Source organism: Arvicola amphibius, chromosome 6 (assembly GCF_903992535.2).
Source record: "Arvicola amphibius chromosome 6, mArvAmp1.2, whole genome shotgun sequence".
In the NCBI taxonomy this organism is placed as follows: Eukaryota; Metazoa; Chordata; class Mammalia; order Rodentia; family Cricetidae; genus Arvicola; species Arvicola amphibius.
Window position 1 is genome coordinate 22,321,689 of NC_052052.2, and position 18,302 is coordinate 22,339,990.

At 54.2% G+C, this 18,302-nt stretch overlaps 1 protein-coding gene across 1 annotated transcript in view; it reads right to left on the bottom strand.

Moving 5' to 3' along the window:
* The window catches only part of Col16a1 (collagen type XVI alpha 1 chain), a 52,861-nt gene that overhangs the window by 12,171 nt on the left and 22,388 nt on the right, over positions 1-18,302 (bottom strand). Inside the window, exons 39-57 of the mRNA XM_038333206.1 lie at positions 15,516-15,569; positions 15,400-15,426; positions 14,699-14,758; positions 14,456-14,503; positions 14,286-14,339; positions 10,022-10,075; positions 9,810-9,842; positions 7,668-7,784; positions 7,443-7,484; positions 7,230-7,316; positions 6,252-6,296; positions 5,383-5,427; positions 3,650-3,703; positions 3,075-3,128; positions 2,503-2,556; positions 1,126-1,170; positions 957-1,010; positions 670-705; positions 325-387 (exon numbers count right to left, since the gene is read on the bottom strand). Of these exons, the coding sequence (XP_038189134.1) occupies positions 325-387; positions 670-705; positions 957-1,010; positions 1,126-1,170; positions 2,503-2,556; positions 3,075-3,128; positions 3,650-3,703; positions 5,383-5,427; positions 6,252-6,296; positions 7,230-7,316; positions 7,443-7,484; positions 7,668-7,784; positions 9,810-9,842; positions 10,022-10,075; positions 14,286-14,339; positions 14,456-14,503; positions 14,699-14,758; positions 15,400-15,426; positions 15,516-15,569 (1,026 nt within the window). The remainder of the gene's footprint in view (positions 1-324; positions 388-669; positions 706-956; positions 1,011-1,125; positions 1,171-2,502; positions 2,557-3,074; positions 3,129-3,649; positions 3,704-5,382; positions 5,428-6,251; positions 6,297-7,229; positions 7,317-7,442; positions 7,485-7,667; positions 7,785-9,809; positions 9,843-10,021; positions 10,076-14,285; positions 14,340-14,455; positions 14,504-14,698; positions 14,759-15,399; positions 15,427-15,515; positions 15,570-18,302) is intronic.

An 18,302-nucleotide genomic window follows, 5' to 3' on the forward strand; every position in this document is an offset into this window, starting at 1 on the left:
TTTGGGGTTCTCTGCAATGATCAGCCTAAGGAGGACTCCACAGAGAAGGGATGAGAGGGAGCTGTCAGCCATCAGAGATCTGCCTATGGCTGATGGGTCCTGGCTTGGGGAAACAGTGGGGGGGACTTGTCCTCTCTTCCAGTGGGGTCCTCAGCTCTGATGGCTCTCTACCTTTTGGGTTCCCCCCACTGTTTATTTTTCTCACTTGTTTTTCTCACAGTGAGAGGTTAATGTGTGGCTTCAGAGGAAAGAGGCCTGTGGATTCCTTGAAGGCCTGAACAGAGTCATGAGAGCTTCCTGGCTCAGATGTGGGTTTCTGCTCACCTTCTCTGCTTGGGGACCAGGAGGGCCAGGGGCTCCAGCTTTGCCTGGGAATCCTGGGGGACCCTGGATTGACAAAGAAGCAGGCAGGAATAAAAGTGGGGCTCCATCTCCCTTCTTTCTCTGTGTGTTTCTTCTGTCTGTCTGGTCCTCTGTGGCCACCCATAAGGTCTGCTCTTTACATCTGGTTCCTAGACTCTATCGTGGCCTCCTACACGGTCCGGCCACCTACTCGGTCCTTCCATCTCTTGACTCCCTCCCCAGGTTCATTTTCATCCAGCGGGGACTGGCCAGACCTGCTCTTCTCATTGGGACCACATTACAGGGAACTTTTGTGTCTTTACTCACCGGTGGGCCTGGAAAGCCTGGCTGGCCTTGAAATCCCTAGGGGAAGAAGTGAGGAGGTCACCCCTCCACCTGGCCACTTGGGTGGAAAGGGGAACAGGTAGAGCAAGCCTGCAAGCTTTGTCCTCATCTACCCAAGATGGCCAGTAGGGGAGGCTCTGGCTAGGAGGTGGGAGACTGGATAGGAGAACCAGAACTAGTGGCCAGCCTCTTCAACCCCGCCCCCAGCCCCTTCAACCACGCCCCCAGCCTCTTCAACCCAGCCCCCAGCCCCTTCAGCCGACACTCACCTGGTCACCCTTCTCACCAGAGCTCCCCTGGGGGCCTCGCTCTCCTCGAGGACCCTGTTGCCACAGAGAAGAATGTAACTGAAACCCACCCTTCTAGTCCCCAAGCCACAGGGAGGGGTCAGGAGGCTCCCTCCCTCTCCACAGCTCCATGGCCTGCCCACTCACTCACCGCTGGACCTTGGGGACCTGGAAGGCCTTCAGATCCTGGTGGGCCCTGGGGACTCAAAGGAACAGGATCAGTCATTCAGAAACAGGAGGAGTGAGGCCTGGGGATGGGTAGGGTACACAGTGGGCGTGTCCTGAGCTGATAAGACTCTCACCCCAGGCCCCTCAGTTCCCTGGAACCAGTCTGCTAATTAATCCTGCTACCTCCTGTCCCACTCCGAAGCTGCCAGCAAACAGCAGCTGATCTCTCTTTCTTAGGCACGGCTCCGACTATGTCATTCTCCTGCTCAGAGCCTTGCATGGCTCCCCTCTGTCTAATGAATGAGCCTATGCTTTCCTGCTGGCTTCCCAGGCATCCTGTAACCCATCACCAACCACCCTTTCCTGCTTCCTGTCCCTCTCCCTGCTCCCTCTGTTGTGTTTTGTTCAGACTGCTGTCACCACCAGGCCTGAGCGTTGCTGTCCCCTCTATCTGGAATGCCCACCACTGGTCGCCCTTCCGTGTTCCTGAGCCCTTAGGGAACCGGGGCATAGCTCCAAGCTGTTCCTGCCAGGACCCACAAGCGACCTCTGCTCTCTGTGGACAGACACCATATATCTCCTTCCACACCCATTCGGAACTCAGCCCTGAGAGTCCTCCCTCTCTCTCGTCTACTCCAGCCCCAGGCCCCACCCCCACCCTGCACGCTCAGGGGTCTCAGCTCTCTTCATAGCTATTTCTATCTATTCGTGTTTTATCTGCTTCCTGCTGCAGGGCAAGGCATGCAGGGCCTGCTTTGCTCAGTGCAGAACCCTCAGAAGGGCTCAGAATACCCAGCATGCCTAGGAGACAATCTTGTTGCAGATTAAAAGTGTGACAGTTGTTGGCAGAGTCCCATGAGGTCTCGCTGACATTCACGAGGGGGAGAAGTAAGGCTCCCTTCCTAGCTTGGCGGGTCCCAGATATGAGGGTTGGGGTTCCTCATCAGATAGACTTGGGCTCCGGGCCAGGCTCCTCACCACTAACTTCCTAGCTGGCTGCAGGACACTGGGTGAGTCATGTCCCTCAGGAGCCTGTGACTTCATGTGCTAGCGGTCCCAGCTCCTTTGTTCGGTGTAGGACCCCCATGAAGGTGGCCTCCATAGAGAAAAGGGCTCCTGGCCCTGATCTGGCAGGAGGGGGAGTTCTGCCGGCTGACTGGGCCCTTCCCCTCCTCAGTGTCATCTCTGCAAGAAGCCTGCTGGGATCTCCTCACAGCCTCCGCCTCCGCAGCCACCAGCTGGTGCAGAGACACAGCTGGAGTGACTCTGGGGCAGGGGCAGCAGGGGTCACAGGTTGATGAAGAGGATGCGGGGAGGGGGCTCTCCCCTGCCCTCCATCCATACCCATGCTGTAGCTTACCGACTCGCCCTTCTCTCCTGCAGGGCCAGTGTATCCTCGCTCTCCCTTGATGCCCTGACAAGCGACAGCAGAATTAGCTCTGTGGCCTGCCTATGGCGGTGCTAATGCAAGAGGCCAGGGTTGCAGCTGGCGCCCAGACGGACACTTGAAGGCCGAGGGGACCAAAGTAGGGGACTAGAGGGGGGAAACAGTAGCCAGTGTGGCCACCCAGCCGCACTGCAGCCCACAATGGAGAGGCCTGGGGGCGCCTTGGCAAGGAGCGGCATCTCTCGGGTGTCTCCCTCACTCCCTCAAAACCCTTCGGGCAGCACATCTCAGTTCCTTCTGAGTCTGGGACTTATGGGGGTTCTGAGAGTGTCCCCTTTCTTCCCTCCATTGCAATGGTGGGGGCAAGCCACATTACCAGGGGAACCAAAATGAAATGTGTTTGTGTGGGGGTCATACATGGATGGCATGGTAGAGACTGAATGTTGGGAAAAGGGGAACATGGTTGAGGGACACCCTTTCTGGCCCTGTTCTCACCATTGGACTGTACCCCCCAGTACCCCTAGAGTCAGAGTCCTCTTACTCACAGGCAATCCTGGGGGGCCCATGGCACCTGGGTAGCCGGGTTGTCCTGGAGGACCCTGCAAAGCAAGGCAGGTATGGTGATGGACCAGCCCTCAATCTTTCTGTTACCCTTTCCCTGTGTGAGAGTGACCCAAACCTAAAAACCTGGATCTGCTATCCAGTAGGTGCCCATCCGCCACCTAAACCACCCACACCCCAGGTACAGTTACTATTCTGGGCCACTTCCCAAGCCCAGGTGACCAGCCCCAGAACCCTGGGAGCAGAGCGGGAAAGGAGGCCCGGAATGAGGTGGGGAGGAGCAGGTAGGCACACAAGTGCGGAGGATGAGGGAAGGAGAGGAACCCCACCCCCGCAATGGTAGCTAAGATCCAGAACACACACAGCTCCCAGGATGTATGGGCCACATGCACACCCAGCTCCGTTCATCTGAGGGGTGTGAAGCCCTTTCTTTTGAAGCTCCCAGCCCTTCTGGATCAGGGCTGCGTGACTGAGGAGTTCAGAAGAAAGCCTCTCTCCATCTCCCACTCAGTGGCCACCCCTCAGCCATCGCTGCAGGACTCCCGGGCCCCTTTCTTACCGGCTCTCCCTTGTCTCCAGTCAGGCCTGTGAGGCCTCGCTCTCCTTGCAGGCCCTTAGAGAGAGAAACCATGAGAAATGGCAGAGGAGGATAATCCTACCTAGAGCAGACTCTTCCTGCCCCATGCCTGCCTCTTTGCACTCTGGACAAATGTCATGAGCAGCAGCCCAGTGTCCCTGGTAAAGTGACTATCGTGGGTGTGTTCTGGAAGGGCGAATGTGTAAATCCAGATGTGTGGGTGCCTTTTGTGAGTGCAGCTTCTAGACAGGCAGCAGCAGAGACACCCCTTCAAGTGAGCCCTGACAGGGCTCCTTCCAGGTGACTGTCACCACCCTATCCTACTGTGGAGGCTGTAGGGATGCACCGTAGGAGATGTGTGCTCCTTCTGGGGGGAGGCTGTCAGGGAAGATGCTCCCACAAAGTGTCACCAAGTCTCCAGCACTTACCTGTCTCAGTTTCCACCCAAGCCCCAAATCACCTTTAGTGATACCAGGGACAGGCACAAGAGGGCTCTCTCCAGAGCAATCCCATGTCACTCAGTAACATGGAGAGGGACGTCAGTGACAATCAAAGCCCACCATTCCTCACCCTGATCTCCTCAGCTCCAGGGCACCATCAGAAACATCTCTTTTGCCCCCTTATCCCTTGTGCCCTCTAGAAATGGCACCCAAACCTTTCCATGACACAAGACAGATGGCTAGACAGACAGATGGCCCCTTCACCCAAGCAAGCAGAAACAGACATGGCCCGGCCAGGGATGAAGACATGGGGACAGATGGGACTACGACAAGGAGCCTCGTCCATGAGTCTCCACCACCAGGCTTGGGACAGCAGGCGCCAGCCCCGGAAACACGAATCCAACAAACAAGAGGTTTAGCTTCCATGACCCAGGAGAGAGCAACACTGAGGATGGGGTGGGGGTTGGGACTTAAACACACCTGTGACAGCGACGACGACAAGCAGAGCAATTAACGACACCTGGCAGAAGGATCAGCCCAAGACCCTGGGCACAGAGGGGCAGGGCCCTAACACCAGAAACCCAACTGGCTGGTATCACATGCCCAGCCTTGCAGCAGACTGGGCCTAGAGCCAGGGAAGAGAAAGAAGAGGAGGCCATGGGTTTCCTCTAGCCGCGGGGAAGGGTGCACGCAGGGCTGTCTGTAAATCCCCAGGGTGCCTCTGGACAGTCCTACCAGGCAGCAGGGCAGCCAACCCGTGCCAGCCTGCAGTGTGAAGCCCTAAAGCCTTGGCATCTCTGCCGGGCACAGAGCCAGGTGCCTGGCAGGGTCCCAAGAACTACTTTCAGCAAATCTTCAGTCCACACGGCAGTGGTGGGAAGCAGGAGGCAAGAGGGAGACTGGAGAGATACAGGGGCTCCTTCATAGAGGCCCCAGCTTCCAGCATGAAGGTAAAAGAGACCTGGGGGGCACAGCGGAGTGATGTGTGGGCTTGGAGGGAAAGGGAAAGAGGGCAGTGAAGGTGTGAAGATGGGAGGAGGAACCCTGGAGGAGAGGCTGGGGGCGCTCGAAGGAAGTCAAGACTGGGATGGTCTCCAAGCCTTCGGGACTTAAGGGAACCTGTGTCGTTAGCTACCATGCCTGCAGGGGACAAACAATGAACAGAACACCAGAACACAGAGGGGGAGAGGTGAGGGCACCACGGGAGGGTAGGACAAGCAAAGCCACAGAGACCTGGCTGGCAGGAAGGGAGGCAGAGTGGCGCTAGGTTCTTACAGGCAGTCCGGGGGAGCCAACAGTACCAGGAAAACCTGGGGGGCCCTGGTGGGAGAAACAGGCACGTGGTCACATCTCACAAGAACAATCACCCTGGGGGAGCCTGGAGGCACCATCCGCAGTTGGGAGCTTTGTGGGGAGGTGGTCCTGGGAGTTTTTCAAGGTTGCTGGAAAGAGGTCTTATCAGAAGATAGCCACTGTGCTCATTCATCGGCAGATACCAGCAGCCCCCCTAGTCTGAAAACCCTTGCCAGGGCGCTCCAAGTCTGCCTTCAGTGGAGTAAAAAGCCTGTTCCTTTCAGTCCTGCCTCCCCTCTCCTGATCACCAACATCCCTCAGGAGAATAGTTCCAAGGCCTCCACCAGCCATTTTGTTTTTGACAAAGAACACACTGCCAGCACTTCCTGTTCGTCAAGTCACGTCTTTCCTGCTTCACCAACATCCCTGAGGATTCTGGGTGGAGACCCCTGGCATGGGCTTTGTAGACTTCCCTAGAGACGGCTCCACAGAATAATAGAGGGCCCTTGTAGGGACCGTGTTAAGTTGAGTGGCAAGATCTGACTGGGCAAGCATACACCTTGCTGTCTGTGGGGCGACCTGGGCCCCTAGTGTGCTACTAAATCCTTCAGGGAAGAGGAGGGGCCCAGATGTGTGCCCCTGAGGGCCTTCCCTAAGTGGGTTCACAGTCAGTGGGGACAGAGCAGGGCATCCCTGGCCAGAGAGCACTGTTCCAAAAGATGTTCTTCTGAGGGAAAGATAAGCGTAGTCGGTGTCTCGCCTGGCTTCTTGGGGACAAGGCAGCAGAACGGCGTGTGGGTTAGAACTTTCTGAGATTGGTTCAAACAGACCAGAATGCCTGAGATACTTACAATAGGGCCTGGAGGACCTGGGGAGCCTCTCATGCCAGGTGGTCCCTGCAGAAGAAACCAAAGGAACAAGATGGAGAGCCTGAGGCCACGCAGAAACCCGTGTTATGGTACCTGCCTCCAGCCCCCTGCTGCAGACCTGAGAGGGCTGTCTGATGTCAGAGCAGAGCCATTTAGCTGATGTTAAAATGGCCTTTCATTCAGTTCATTCAGTCATCCAACAGACATTTATTGAGCAGCTATTATGTGCCGGGCACAGGCCCAGGGGCTGGGAACATAGCCATAAACAAAACATTAAAATCTCCACTATGAAGTGCTTATGTCCTAGAGGCAAGGTGAACAGTAACAAACAGAACACAGCTGGCACACAGCTGCTGCGCAAGTCCATACCTGTGCAATGTTCTAGAAGGAAGTAGATGCCCAGAATGTTGGATGGTGTGAGTCTAACGAAGGCAAAAGAGCTTTGGGAGGGTGTGTGTGTGTGTGTGTGTGTGTGTGTGTGTGTGTGTAGCTTGGGGAGGGTGTGTGTGGGAGCTTGGGGAGGGGATATGTGTGTATATGTGTGTGTGTGTGTGTGTGTGTATAGCTTGGGGAGGGTGTGTGTGGGAGCTTGGGGAGGGTGTGTGTGTGTGTGTGTAGCTTGAGAAGGTTGGGTGAGAGGAGCTTGAGGAGGGGATGTGGGGGGGGGAGCTTGAGGAGTTATTGTGGAGGGAACTTCCATTTTAGAACGGGTGATTCAGGAAGGCCTCACTGAGAAGGAACGATGTGACCTGATTGCTGAGGGGAAAATAGGCCTGGAGAAGAGGGGTACCAGGAGAGGAAGCAGCTAGGAGCCAGCCTGCTAGGGTGCCAGGAAGCTGAGGAGGCTTAGTGGTGAGGTGCTCCAGGCCATGGGAACCAGAGGAGGAGAGTGCTCAAGGCAGATGTGAACCCTTTGTCTTCGAGGCCCTACCTGGATGAGGGCCTGGGCCTTGGTCTTACCTCTTCTCCTCTTTGACCCGGAAGCCCTGGAGGACCAGGCAGGCCGGGGTTCCCAGGACAGCCGGGTTCTCCCTCACTGTTGTCTCCCTGGGGTGGGGGGCAGAGATAAGAGCAGAAGTGAGTATGAAGGAGGAAGGAAGGGAGGGACAGAGGGAGGGAGGAAGGAGGAGAGGGCAAGAGGGATGGACGAAGAGAAGACAAGGACTTGCTCACCCTGGCTTCCTCTGCTCTGGGGCGCTCCCTTCCCATAAAGCACTGTGGTAGACAAGAGAGGCTCTGTTAGGTAAGGCTGGTCAGGAGGCCTCTGGTTGGCACATGACACCACACCAGGACTGCCAGCTACCCCGGCCCAGTCTCTGCCAGATAGAGACCAGCACCAGGGAGCCCTCCTACACCAGGGAAACCTACCATACCAGCCTGCCTCTGCCCAGTTCCTACCCTGGCACAGTTGTCAAAGCCTGGCACGCCAGGGATGCCCTGGTCTCCCTTTTCTCCCTTCTCCAGGAGGAAGGCCGGATGGGCCGTCTGGCCCTGGGCACAGTTTCCACAGATGCTCTGATGGGACAAAGGGGAAGGACAGAGGGACCTGGGTCAGAGATGCGCAGGAAGAGTCTACTGGGGAATGCCCTCTCAGAATCCAGGGCCTGGGCACTCTGCCCAGCAGTCCTCCACCCTCACACCCTCCCTCCCCAGCCACATCCCTGCAGCAGCTTTGCTCTGCCCTCAGGGGACCCAATCCCAGCAATTGGCTCGGAGTTTCCTCCAGGAAGAGGCTCAGGTAGGGCCAAGCCAGAGTGCTTTCCAGACAGGCTGTGTGGGAGGAGGCGGAGGGACCTGCAGAGGGACCATCTGTCCCGGCTGTTCCTGCAACCTGCACCCGTGGCGAGGACAAGCCCCAAGGATCCAGGATGAAAAGCCTGGTTTCCCAGTGCCAGCACCTCTGCCTGGGGATGCCAGGAAAGGGCTGCCAGAGGAGCAGGTCCTTTGTGGACACTCCCAGGGCGGGCCTGAAGCTCACCAACTGTCACCGGCTCTACAGGTCCCTGGGTCTGAACTGTTCTGACAAAAAAGGCTTCCTCTGACTCAGGCTTTGACCTTTTTGGTCACAGACTCTGTGACTTGTGGAAGCTGTGGGTCCTCTCCATCCAAACTAGCGAAACTAGGGCTCTCGTTCCAGGAGTCTTAGGAGCCTGGAATCCCCCTGTCACCAAGCGTGGAAGCTGGGACCCAGACAGAAGCCTCATGCTCACCTTCACCATTCCCAGAGACACCCAAAGATAATGGCCATCATTTCCTCAGCACCCGCAAGGCCACAGATTGTAATGGCCTTGGCACGTATCACATTTGGTCCCCAGGGCACAGTGAGGTCGATTATGTTCTGAGCATTGTGGAGGAAGCTATTATTCAAGAGGGGTGGTGTGATTTGTCCAGGTAAACCTGGATTGGTCACTGCCTGTCTGTGTGGAGTCAGCGCTTCCTCTCAGCGGTGGACACAGTGACTGCCGGGCCTCCCAGCAGCCTCCCTGGCTGCCATTTGACCTCTATTACAGGCTGATTCAGTTCCAGGGTAGAACCTTTTGTGGTGCACTTGATTACAAAGCCACCTTGTGAACCGTTCTGACGTCACACCATCACGGCCTGGAGGGCAAGACTGAGGGGACGCAGGCTCCACCAAGACTAGGAGAGCTGGGGGTCTCACTGCCACAACCTCACTGTGATCTGACTCATGGGTGCTGCCTGGTTAACTCAACCACCTCCAGCTGCTTCTAGAAACATCTGTGGTTCAAAGACGGGGCAGGGCAGGCAGCTCTCATACTGTGCCCTGACTGAAGCTCCCTGGGGTGGCATAATGTCCACCATGGCACTGACTAGCCAGAGCCGAAGAGAGAGTGGCTAAAGGAGCAGAGATGGGGAAAGGTGCCCTGAGGATGCCAGCTCCTAGAGAGAGGTCCAGGAGCTCCAAGTCAGCCTGCAGGAATGGCCTGGCTGGACTGTCACTTCAGGAGGTGACTGAGCAAGGGGAAGGGGGGCATAGGGACCTTGGTTTCCAGAGGACCCCGAGAGCTTGGTCAGTCAGACCAGGCCACAGCCCTTCGGTAGAACTGCAGGCCAACCCCCTCCACAATTGCTCCGCCTACCGAAGTCTTTTCAAGCTGACATCCACCAGGCCTGTCTCCAACCTGACCCACCTGGTCCCTTGCCACTGCGTTGTCACCCCCTGCACTTTGGGAGCTGTTGGGCCCTGCCTTGGCATGACCCAGAGAAGCGATGGTGCCAGCCGACGCGAGCTGATGTCAGGCCTGGTTCTGTCACCAGGCACATACCAGGTGGGGACCTTCCCAACATTCCTTTAAGAACGCTTTCAGCAAATGTTGCCTAGAGGGTTGTTACAAGCCAGCACCCAGCCAGACCCTTTCAGGCAGATGCTTAGCATGCCCTCCCCCACTCCAGGAAGGTTCCCCAGGGAACCAGCAGGTTCAATCTGCTGCTATCTGTTAGCCGGCAGGCAACTGAACATCTGCTGTGAGAATCCCCTTTGGCGACACCTGCCAGTGCCAGTGCCTCCCGGTGCCCTCTTACCTCAAGGAGGCGCTGCTCGATGGGTAAGGATCCCTGCAAGAGACAGATTTGGTTCTAGCTGGTCAGGGAGGGGAGGCTTATACAGCCTAGATGAGCATCCAGCCTTAAGAGCGAAGGCGGATCCCCAACCAGAGCTGAAGGGGTTGCATGCTCAGTTCGGCCCCCAGAAGGACAGGAATGACGATGGTCAGTGTGTCCTGGCTGATACCCACCAGCTCGGCAGTGAGCCCAGGCTGTCCTGGCAAACCATTGTGTCCTGGCACTCCCTGAAGCAGAAGAGAAACACAAGAGATCAGACCCCTCTCCCAGCCTTGCGCTTGCTTTTCCAGCTCACAGCCCTGCCACCTGTCAACCCCTCCTGCATGGGTGAGAGCTCGCTTCACTCTTAGATTGAAGGTCTCATCACACAGTTGGGGGCTAGGGGCACAGAAGGGTGGTCCTCAAAAGCAGCTCTACTGGGTGCATTTCCTTGCTTCGCAGGTCAGAAGTTGAACCGTGGGTCTTTTTTTTTTTTTTTTTTAAGATATGGTTTCTCTGTATAACAGCTCTGGCTGTCTTGGAACTCCCTTTGTAGACCAGGCTGGCCTCAAGCTCACAGAGATCCACCTGCCTCTGCCTCTGCCTCCCAAGTGCTGGCACTGAAGGCAAGAGTCACAATGCCCTGCAGGCAGAGGGCCTTCTATAGAGTAACTGCTGCAGTCTATCCTAAGTCATTTTTCCTGTATTTTCTCATTAATTATCATCATAGGCTCCTAGCGGCAACAAGCATTTTACCACCATCTTAAAAACAAAGGAACTCAGAGAAGAACATTTGCCAAAGGTCACAGGTTGAACAAGACAGAGATGAGACTCTGGGTGAGGGCCACCGGCCCCACCCTCTAGCCACTGATTGCATCTCATCCCTCAAAAGACATCCCTAGAGCTGATGTCAGAAGCTTGCCAATCCGACCATCTGAGCATGAGTAACTTCTGGAAGAGTCTAAGCAAAGCTCTGTGCCTCAGTTTCCCTCTCTGTAAAACGGTCATTGTTGAGCGGCTTCGAGGAGGTGAAGCTGTGGGGGACTCAGCATAGAGTCCAGATGTAGGATGGACCAGAGTACTCCTGTTCAGAGTGTGCCATCCAGCCTCTGGCTTTCTTGCATATTCACAATGCACATTTGCATATTAAATACTCTGCCGAGGAAGGGAGGATGTTCCAGTTTGAATCTCCAACACCCCACAAGGAGGAGGTGCACATTAAATGTGTGTTGAATGAACGCATCGCTACACAGCCTGTTCCTCCTGGTGCAGGATTTCCTGGGCCTGCTCTGAGATCCTGTCTCCCTTCGTGACCCAGCTTCCCCTGAGTGATTCCTTCCTGTCCAGAGCAGGCTCTCCCACTCCTGGGTCACCACCCACTGTGTCCCCAGGGTCTAGAACAGTGCCTGGAGCATGGGTGATTGCTTTGAATGTTTTTGTTTAGAAACAGGGTTTCGTGCAGCTCAGACTAGCCTCAAACTCACTATGTAGCTGAGAATAGTCTTGAACTCTGGTCCCACTGCCTCTACCACCTAAGGACTGAGATTGCAATCATGTGCCACCTCACCCAGTGTACTGGGTGTTGGGGATCCACAGGGCTTCTTGAATGCTAGGCAAACAGGCTACTAACTGAGCCATGCCCCAGCCCTGTTACTATAACTCACCCATGGCTCTACTCCAGGGCTGCTGTGCTAGTTCAAGTCTGAGCGCATGAGTCTCTCTTACCCTGATAGGATTACACATGTGTGTTCTCCTCTAGAAGTAGGGGATGCAGCCTGAGTCTGACCGCTACCTTCCAGTTCTAAAAACCTTGGGTTAATTTCTTAGCCTCTGTACCTCGGGCTCCTCAGCTGGAAAATGGGTCCGGATAAAACGCCATCTGTAGGCGTTGGGACACAGCCTTGGGCGAATAAATGTCATCCACCTCTTAGCCCATTTCTGCACAGAGAAGCCTGGCGAGGGGCAGGTGCCCTTTGCAGCAGCCTCAGGTTGGTCATGGACAAGGGCATCAGATAATGACTCTGGGTCCTGGGGTTGTACTCAGCACTTTCTCCTGCCCTTGTTCCTCTGGTGTGGCTTGGCACGGTTTGCACTACGCTAGCTTTGCCTGGTTAATGGGTCACTTTGGAATGACTCAGCCTCCACAAGCAACTCCATGTCCCCGGCTGATGGATCACAGAATGCTGGCACTGGACAGAAAGCTCGGACACTTTCATCAAACGCAAAGACTGCCAAATGTGCAGTGTAGGTTCTGGTTCCTGGTGAGCAGACCCCTGGGAGCTGTCCCGAAAGGTGGAGGAAGGGTTGAGAAAGGCTTCACTTGGGAAAGCTCAGAAGTGGCTCTTTAATACCCAACTGTGAGGCCTTGGCCACGCTGGCTCACTTCTTGGGGCTTAAGCTGGCCCCGGTGGTGTGACTTAGGGGTAACACCACCTTCCTTCTGGGGTTGGAGCTGACATAAGGCTCAAAGGAATGAGAGAAGGAGTGTAAACTAACAGCAGGAAATGCTATGGCAATAGCTAACGCCCCCAGGGCATTCACTGTGTGCCAGGAAAGATTTCACACGCGTTGCACACACAAGCTTATTTAATACCTACAAGAAGCCCACTGAGGCAGGTGCTTTCATGATCTATATTTAATAGATAAAATCATGGAGATACCACGAGACTAAGAAACTTGCCCAGTATCCCAGAGCACATGGCAGAGATGAGCTTCAGACTGAGGCTGCCCTGGCTCTGGGAACTGAAGTGTGACATGGATCTCGGCTCCTCCTAATAGTCTCGCCTTACTGTCTCTGGCCTCTGCGCTATTTCCAAGGACATCATGGACACTCTCACCTCTAGGCCTTTGTATCTGCTGCCTTCCCTGATAGAAGGGTACCTCCCCAGGGGTGCTCCTCCCCAGAGATGCTCCTTCCCAGGGGTCCTCCTCCCCAGGGGTGCTCCTCTCCAAGGGTACTCTTCCCCAGGGGTGCTCCTCCTCAAGGATCCTCCTCTCCAGGGGTGCTCCTCCTCAAGAATGCTCCTTCCCAGGGGTGTTCCTCCTCAGGGGTGCCCCTCCCTAGGAGTGTTCTCTCCCCAACAGATTCACTTGTATTTCCTTTATATTTTGATTCAAATGTCACCTTTTATTTTATTTGTATGTATGTATGTTTATGTGATGTGCATGTATGTATGTAGGTTCATGTGTACGTGTGTGTGCGCATGTTAAAGCCAGATCTTAACACTGGATGTCTTCCCCAGTTGTTCTAAGATTTATTTATTTATTTATTTATTTATCTATTTATTTAATGTGCACTGATGTTTTGCCTGTATATACTCTGGGTGAGGATGTCCGATCCCCTGGAACTGAAGTTACAGACAGTTGTGAGACAGTTGTGAACTGCCATATGGTTGCTGGGAATTGAACCCAGGTTCTTTGGAAGAGAAGCCAGTGCTCTTAGCTGCTAAGCCATCTCTCCAGACCCTCTTCCTCATATTTTTAACTTAATGTATGCATGCATGTGTACGTGTGTGTCAATGTGTGTGAGTCAGTGTGTGTATATGTGTGTGCACATGCTCATGCACACACACACACAAGTACACAAATGTCACAGCAAGGTTGTGGAGCTCAGAGGACAGCTGAGGATTTAATTCCCTCAGTCCACTTTGTGGGACCTGGGGACGGAAGTCAGGTCAGCAGGCCTGCACGCGAGCGCCTTTCCTGGCGGAACTGTCTCACTGGCTCTCACCATAATTTCTGAGACGGGGTCTCTCACTGAAACTGAAGCTCACCAGTTAGACTAGCGGGACCCTCCTGCCTCTTTCCGCCCCCAGGCACTGGAGTTACAGGCACAGGCTACCATGTCTGGCTCTGATCTCAGGTCCCTATGCTTGTACAGTGAGCACCAGCACTTTACCAACTAGGCCACCTTCCCAGCTCCAGATGTCACCTTTTTCTTCAGTATTTTTCACAGAGGACTTCCCAGTTCTCCTCCCACTGTCTGTCCCCATAGTCAGCTTTATCTCCCTCCTTTGCACGGACCATGCTCTAATGTACTAGAGTTTCTCTTTCTTGCTTGTTACCCATCCCTCTTGCAGGGATTCTAATGTTTGGTCCACTGCTACATCCCGGTATCTAAAATGGTGCCTGGAAAAGATCACACGAGCAGAAACGCATGGCACACCAACAAATGCTGACTGCTGCTCCAACAGTGCACTCTGTACCAGCAGAGCCTGGGTTCCTGCCAGGCCTGGGCTTGCTTGGCTAAAACACAACAGAACATTCCTCAAAATAAGGCTAGGAGTCCACAAGCCCAGGGCTCTGTGAGCCGGCCATGCCATGCCAGGAGGCAAGAGCAAAGAGAACCCATGACAGATGTGTAAGTAGAGAAACAGTACTCAGGGCCAGGATGGAGGAGGTCCCATGCCTGCTTGGGCCCTAACCCCCAAACTCCAGACTCTCTCTTTACCCTTTTACCTGCAGTCCAGGCATTCCGGGGGGACCTGGTGGTCCAGGGACACCTGGGGGACCCTGTGGGAGAGAAGACAAAATCAGTAGGGGAAGAAAGCTCCCTGCCACAGTGGATGGCAGTAGTGTCAGGGAAAGCCGCGACAGGAGGCAAGACAAAGGAGACAAGCCACACACACCTGCGGGCCCGGCTGCGAGGAGCTGCCCATCCACAGTCCCGGAGCACCCTGGGTGGGAGTGGGGGTCGCAAAAGAAGGGAAGAGGTTACAGACAACGCCTACACCAAGCGCAGAGCTGCACGGGAAGGGGGCTGGCTGGAACACGAAGCCTGGCAAGGGCTCTCGCCCTCTGGCACCAGGTGAGGCAAGGATCCAGACCTCTCCCCCAGTGGGGAAGGCGGGAAAGCAGCTCTGCCCACTCACCGGCATGCCAGAGAAGATGGCCTCTCCCCGAGAAGTACAGGAGCACTCTCCCGGTTCACCCTGGAAGGACAAGAGCCTTGGTTTGAAGTGGCAAAGACAGAGGGTCCTCTGGAAACCTCACCTGGGAGGTGGCATGGGCTCTAGAGCTGGAAAGGTCCTGATCAACTTCCTATGCCATGTCTTCAGGCAACCCACAGGCCTCAGCCTCCTCACCCACCAGGGGATGGGCTGTATGCAGTGTGTAGTGGCCATCAACTGAGAACCAGGAGAATAATCCAGTCCTGTCCTTCTTGGCGTCCCTGTCAGCTCCCTCGCTATGCACTGCATAATCTCACCATAGCAGTCATGGCTTCGTCTTGAGCAGCCCCACTCCCCAAGGCTCTGCCTGGTTCTGTGCCCTTTTATCCTGGTCCCTCATCCCTCTGCCTTCCTCTCTTCTTGCCTCATCCTCTGACCCAGCTTCCATGTGGAAGTGCAGCTGTCCACTAAAGGGGTCCTGGAGTTCTCTAGTCCCCCTGAGATCATGGCTGGATTCTGAGCTATCATCCCCTGCATGAAGTGAGTGTGGTACCCACAGCTCTTGGAACCAGGAAGCCTGTGAACAGTAAGGTGACCCGACCCATCTTCCAGTCTGAGTATGAGGAATGGGACTCTAGGAGCCCAGTCCCAAAGAGCGGTAGCCCCAGGCCCTGGAGACTTACCTTCTCTCCTGGAGATCCCTTTTCACCCTGCAGAGATAAAACACCAGAAAGTGAGTAAGTATGAGGGGGAGGCAGGTCTAGCCACAGACTCCTGCTGCCTGGGCCACCATACTCACTGGTGTCCCTTGAGCTCCTGGAAGTCCAATCTGTCCTTTCTGCCCATCTTGGCCCTGAAAGGAAAGGGGCAGAGTTAGTAGGTAAGGTTGGATGGCAGCCAGTCATTTTGGCTAGAGAAAAACATCAGCACACACGGAAGCAGTGCCAGGCCCCCTGGTGCCCCTGTTCCAGAGGGGGATTGTGGTCAGCGTGCAAGGAGAAGGCAGGAGGGAGGAAAAGAGAGGGTGTGGCTCCCAGCACTGGGCACTGCACCCAGCACCCATCAGAAAACAGTGAATGGGGCCTCCACACCTGCCTCCTGCAGGAAAGAGTTCTGCTTTGCAAATGAGGAAACTGAGGCTTGAGATTTCAGAGCCATAGGATCAAGCACACAAGCCTGGCCAGGGATCTGTGGGCCCAAAGACCTCCCCCTTCCTTCTTTTTCTCTTTGCACACATCCTCGCTGTTTAAGTTGCTCTGTTGACTGAGCTGAGAGAATGGAATTTCAGACCTTGTTATATCAACTCTGAGACGCTATCACTTACCTAAAGTCACACAAGTAGTGAGTGTGACAAGCAGCCAGAGAGTGTGGGGCACACCTGGAAGCCCCACACACACACTGTGGGACTGGGGACAGGAAAGGTCTGTCAGTGCTTCTGACAAGGAGTATATCATGAGCAAACACACAGACGTGCTGAGCATAGCAGACATCCCCATGACTGCCTTCCTGGGGATGCTCCACCTTTGGAACCAGGTTCAAAGTTGTCCTGGGACAAATCTCCAGTTCCACCTTTACCCTGCTTTGAGACAGGCAGGGATTCCGACTGTCTAGGTCTGCTGGGCAAAGCCATATGGGCTCAGGCAAATCCCTGTCCCTCTAGGCTTTGGCACACCACCAGAAAGAATTTATCAATGTTCTCCGAACTCAAACAACAATTTCTCTAGGGAATCTACAAAAGACAGGGAAAGGATAAGGCTCACTGGGCTATTTTCAACATTACCAAAAACTCAAGAAAAATTATACATTTGCCCACAGCCCAGCATGGCATAGGCTGGCTGAAAGGTGGCATTTCTTTGATTCAGGCTAAAATTATCATCTTGTAAAATTCTAGTGGGTTCACATGGAGTAGAAGCTGACTATTAGACAGGTCTTTGATGACTAAAATGAGAAAATGCACTTATTATTACTTAATCTATGCAATTTGCTCAATAGACAGGTCTTTTAAGTGTGGGCGTCATTGTCTTGGGCAACACAGAATAGAACCTTTCTATCCCCATAGATGCTCAGTGGAAGGTCCCCAGGGGCTCCAGGGCTGGGATACGGGGTAAGCTTCAAGTTCCCAGCTCCACCCCCTACTCTCTGGTCTTTGCTCGTCTTGTGTGGAACTGGAAAATGACAGCAGCTCCTAGCCCATTGTGGTGGCTCATACCTGCAATCCCAACACTTAGGAAGCTGAGAGAGGAGGCGTGACAAATTATCAGTACAAACCCGGGCTACACAGCCAAGTTCCAGGTTGTCTGGCTTAGAGTGTTAGACCTTGCCTCTGAAACACACCAATAAAATCATAGCACTTCCTCTACAGGGCTGTGTTTTAAGACAGGGTTTCTCTGTGTAGACCTGGCTTTCCTGGAACTTGCTTTGTATTTGTAGACCAGGCTGGCCTCGAACTCACAGAGATCTACCTGCCTTTGTTTCCCAAGTGCTGAGATTGAAGGCATGCCCCACCACTGCCCGGCCTCTACAGGGCTGTCTTGAGGAGGAAGCTCATTTCTACATGTCCAGAGCTGACTGAGCACAGAGCCTCAGCAGGCACTGCTCCAAAAATGGGGATGACCGTGTTCCTCTCCCTTCAGAAGCTAAAAATGTAGATCTCCAAACAGGGAAGTAAGGTAGTGACTGAGGGGAGGAAAAAACCAAAGGGGCTGGATAATGGCAACCAAATTGCTATTAGTTTGGATAAACAATTTCTAGTCCTCTACAAAACAGGAAGGTGACCCTGTTTTACAAACAGTGGAGTGGCTGAGGGTTCTGGACACAAAGAAACGATCAGAAAATGAAATGCTAATCACCCTGATTTGTTCAGAATACCCTACATGAATGTGCTTTGTAAATATGGACAGTTAACTATACTCTGATTTGAAAAAGCAAAATACTGGGCTAGAGAGCTGGCTCAGCAGTTAAAAGCACTTCTTGCTCGTGCAAAGCACGCAGGTTAGAGGTCCAGCACCTACGTGGTAGCTCACAACCATCTGCAACTACAGACCCCGGGGTTCTGGTGCCCTCTTCTGACCTCTGCAGACACCAGGCTTACACATGCAAACAAAACATTCATATACATAAAAAATTGAAGTTCTAAAGGAAAAGACTTCTTGGGTGTGTGTGTACATGTGTATGCGTGCTTGCATGTGTGAAGTGATCAGAAGTCAATTCAAGCTGTCATTCCTCAGGAACCATCTACCTTGGTTGTGTTTGTTTAAGACACAGTCTCTCATGGGTACCCGGGACTTTCCAGTTAGTCTACACTGACTGGCCAGTGAGCCCTAGGCTTACGCTACTGGGGTTACGGCTACATGCGATCACATCTGCCTTTTGTTTGTTGTTATTAGTGGTGGTGGGAGTGCTTTTTCGAGACAGGGTTTCTCTGTGTCACCCTGCCTGTCCAGAAGCATGCTAGCCTTGAACTCCACCTGCCTTGATCCACCTGCCTCTGCCTCCCAAGTTGATTTTGAGACAGGGTTTCTCTACCCTGGCTGAACTGAAACAGGCTAAGTAGACCAAGCTAGTCTTGAACTTGAAGAGATCCAGC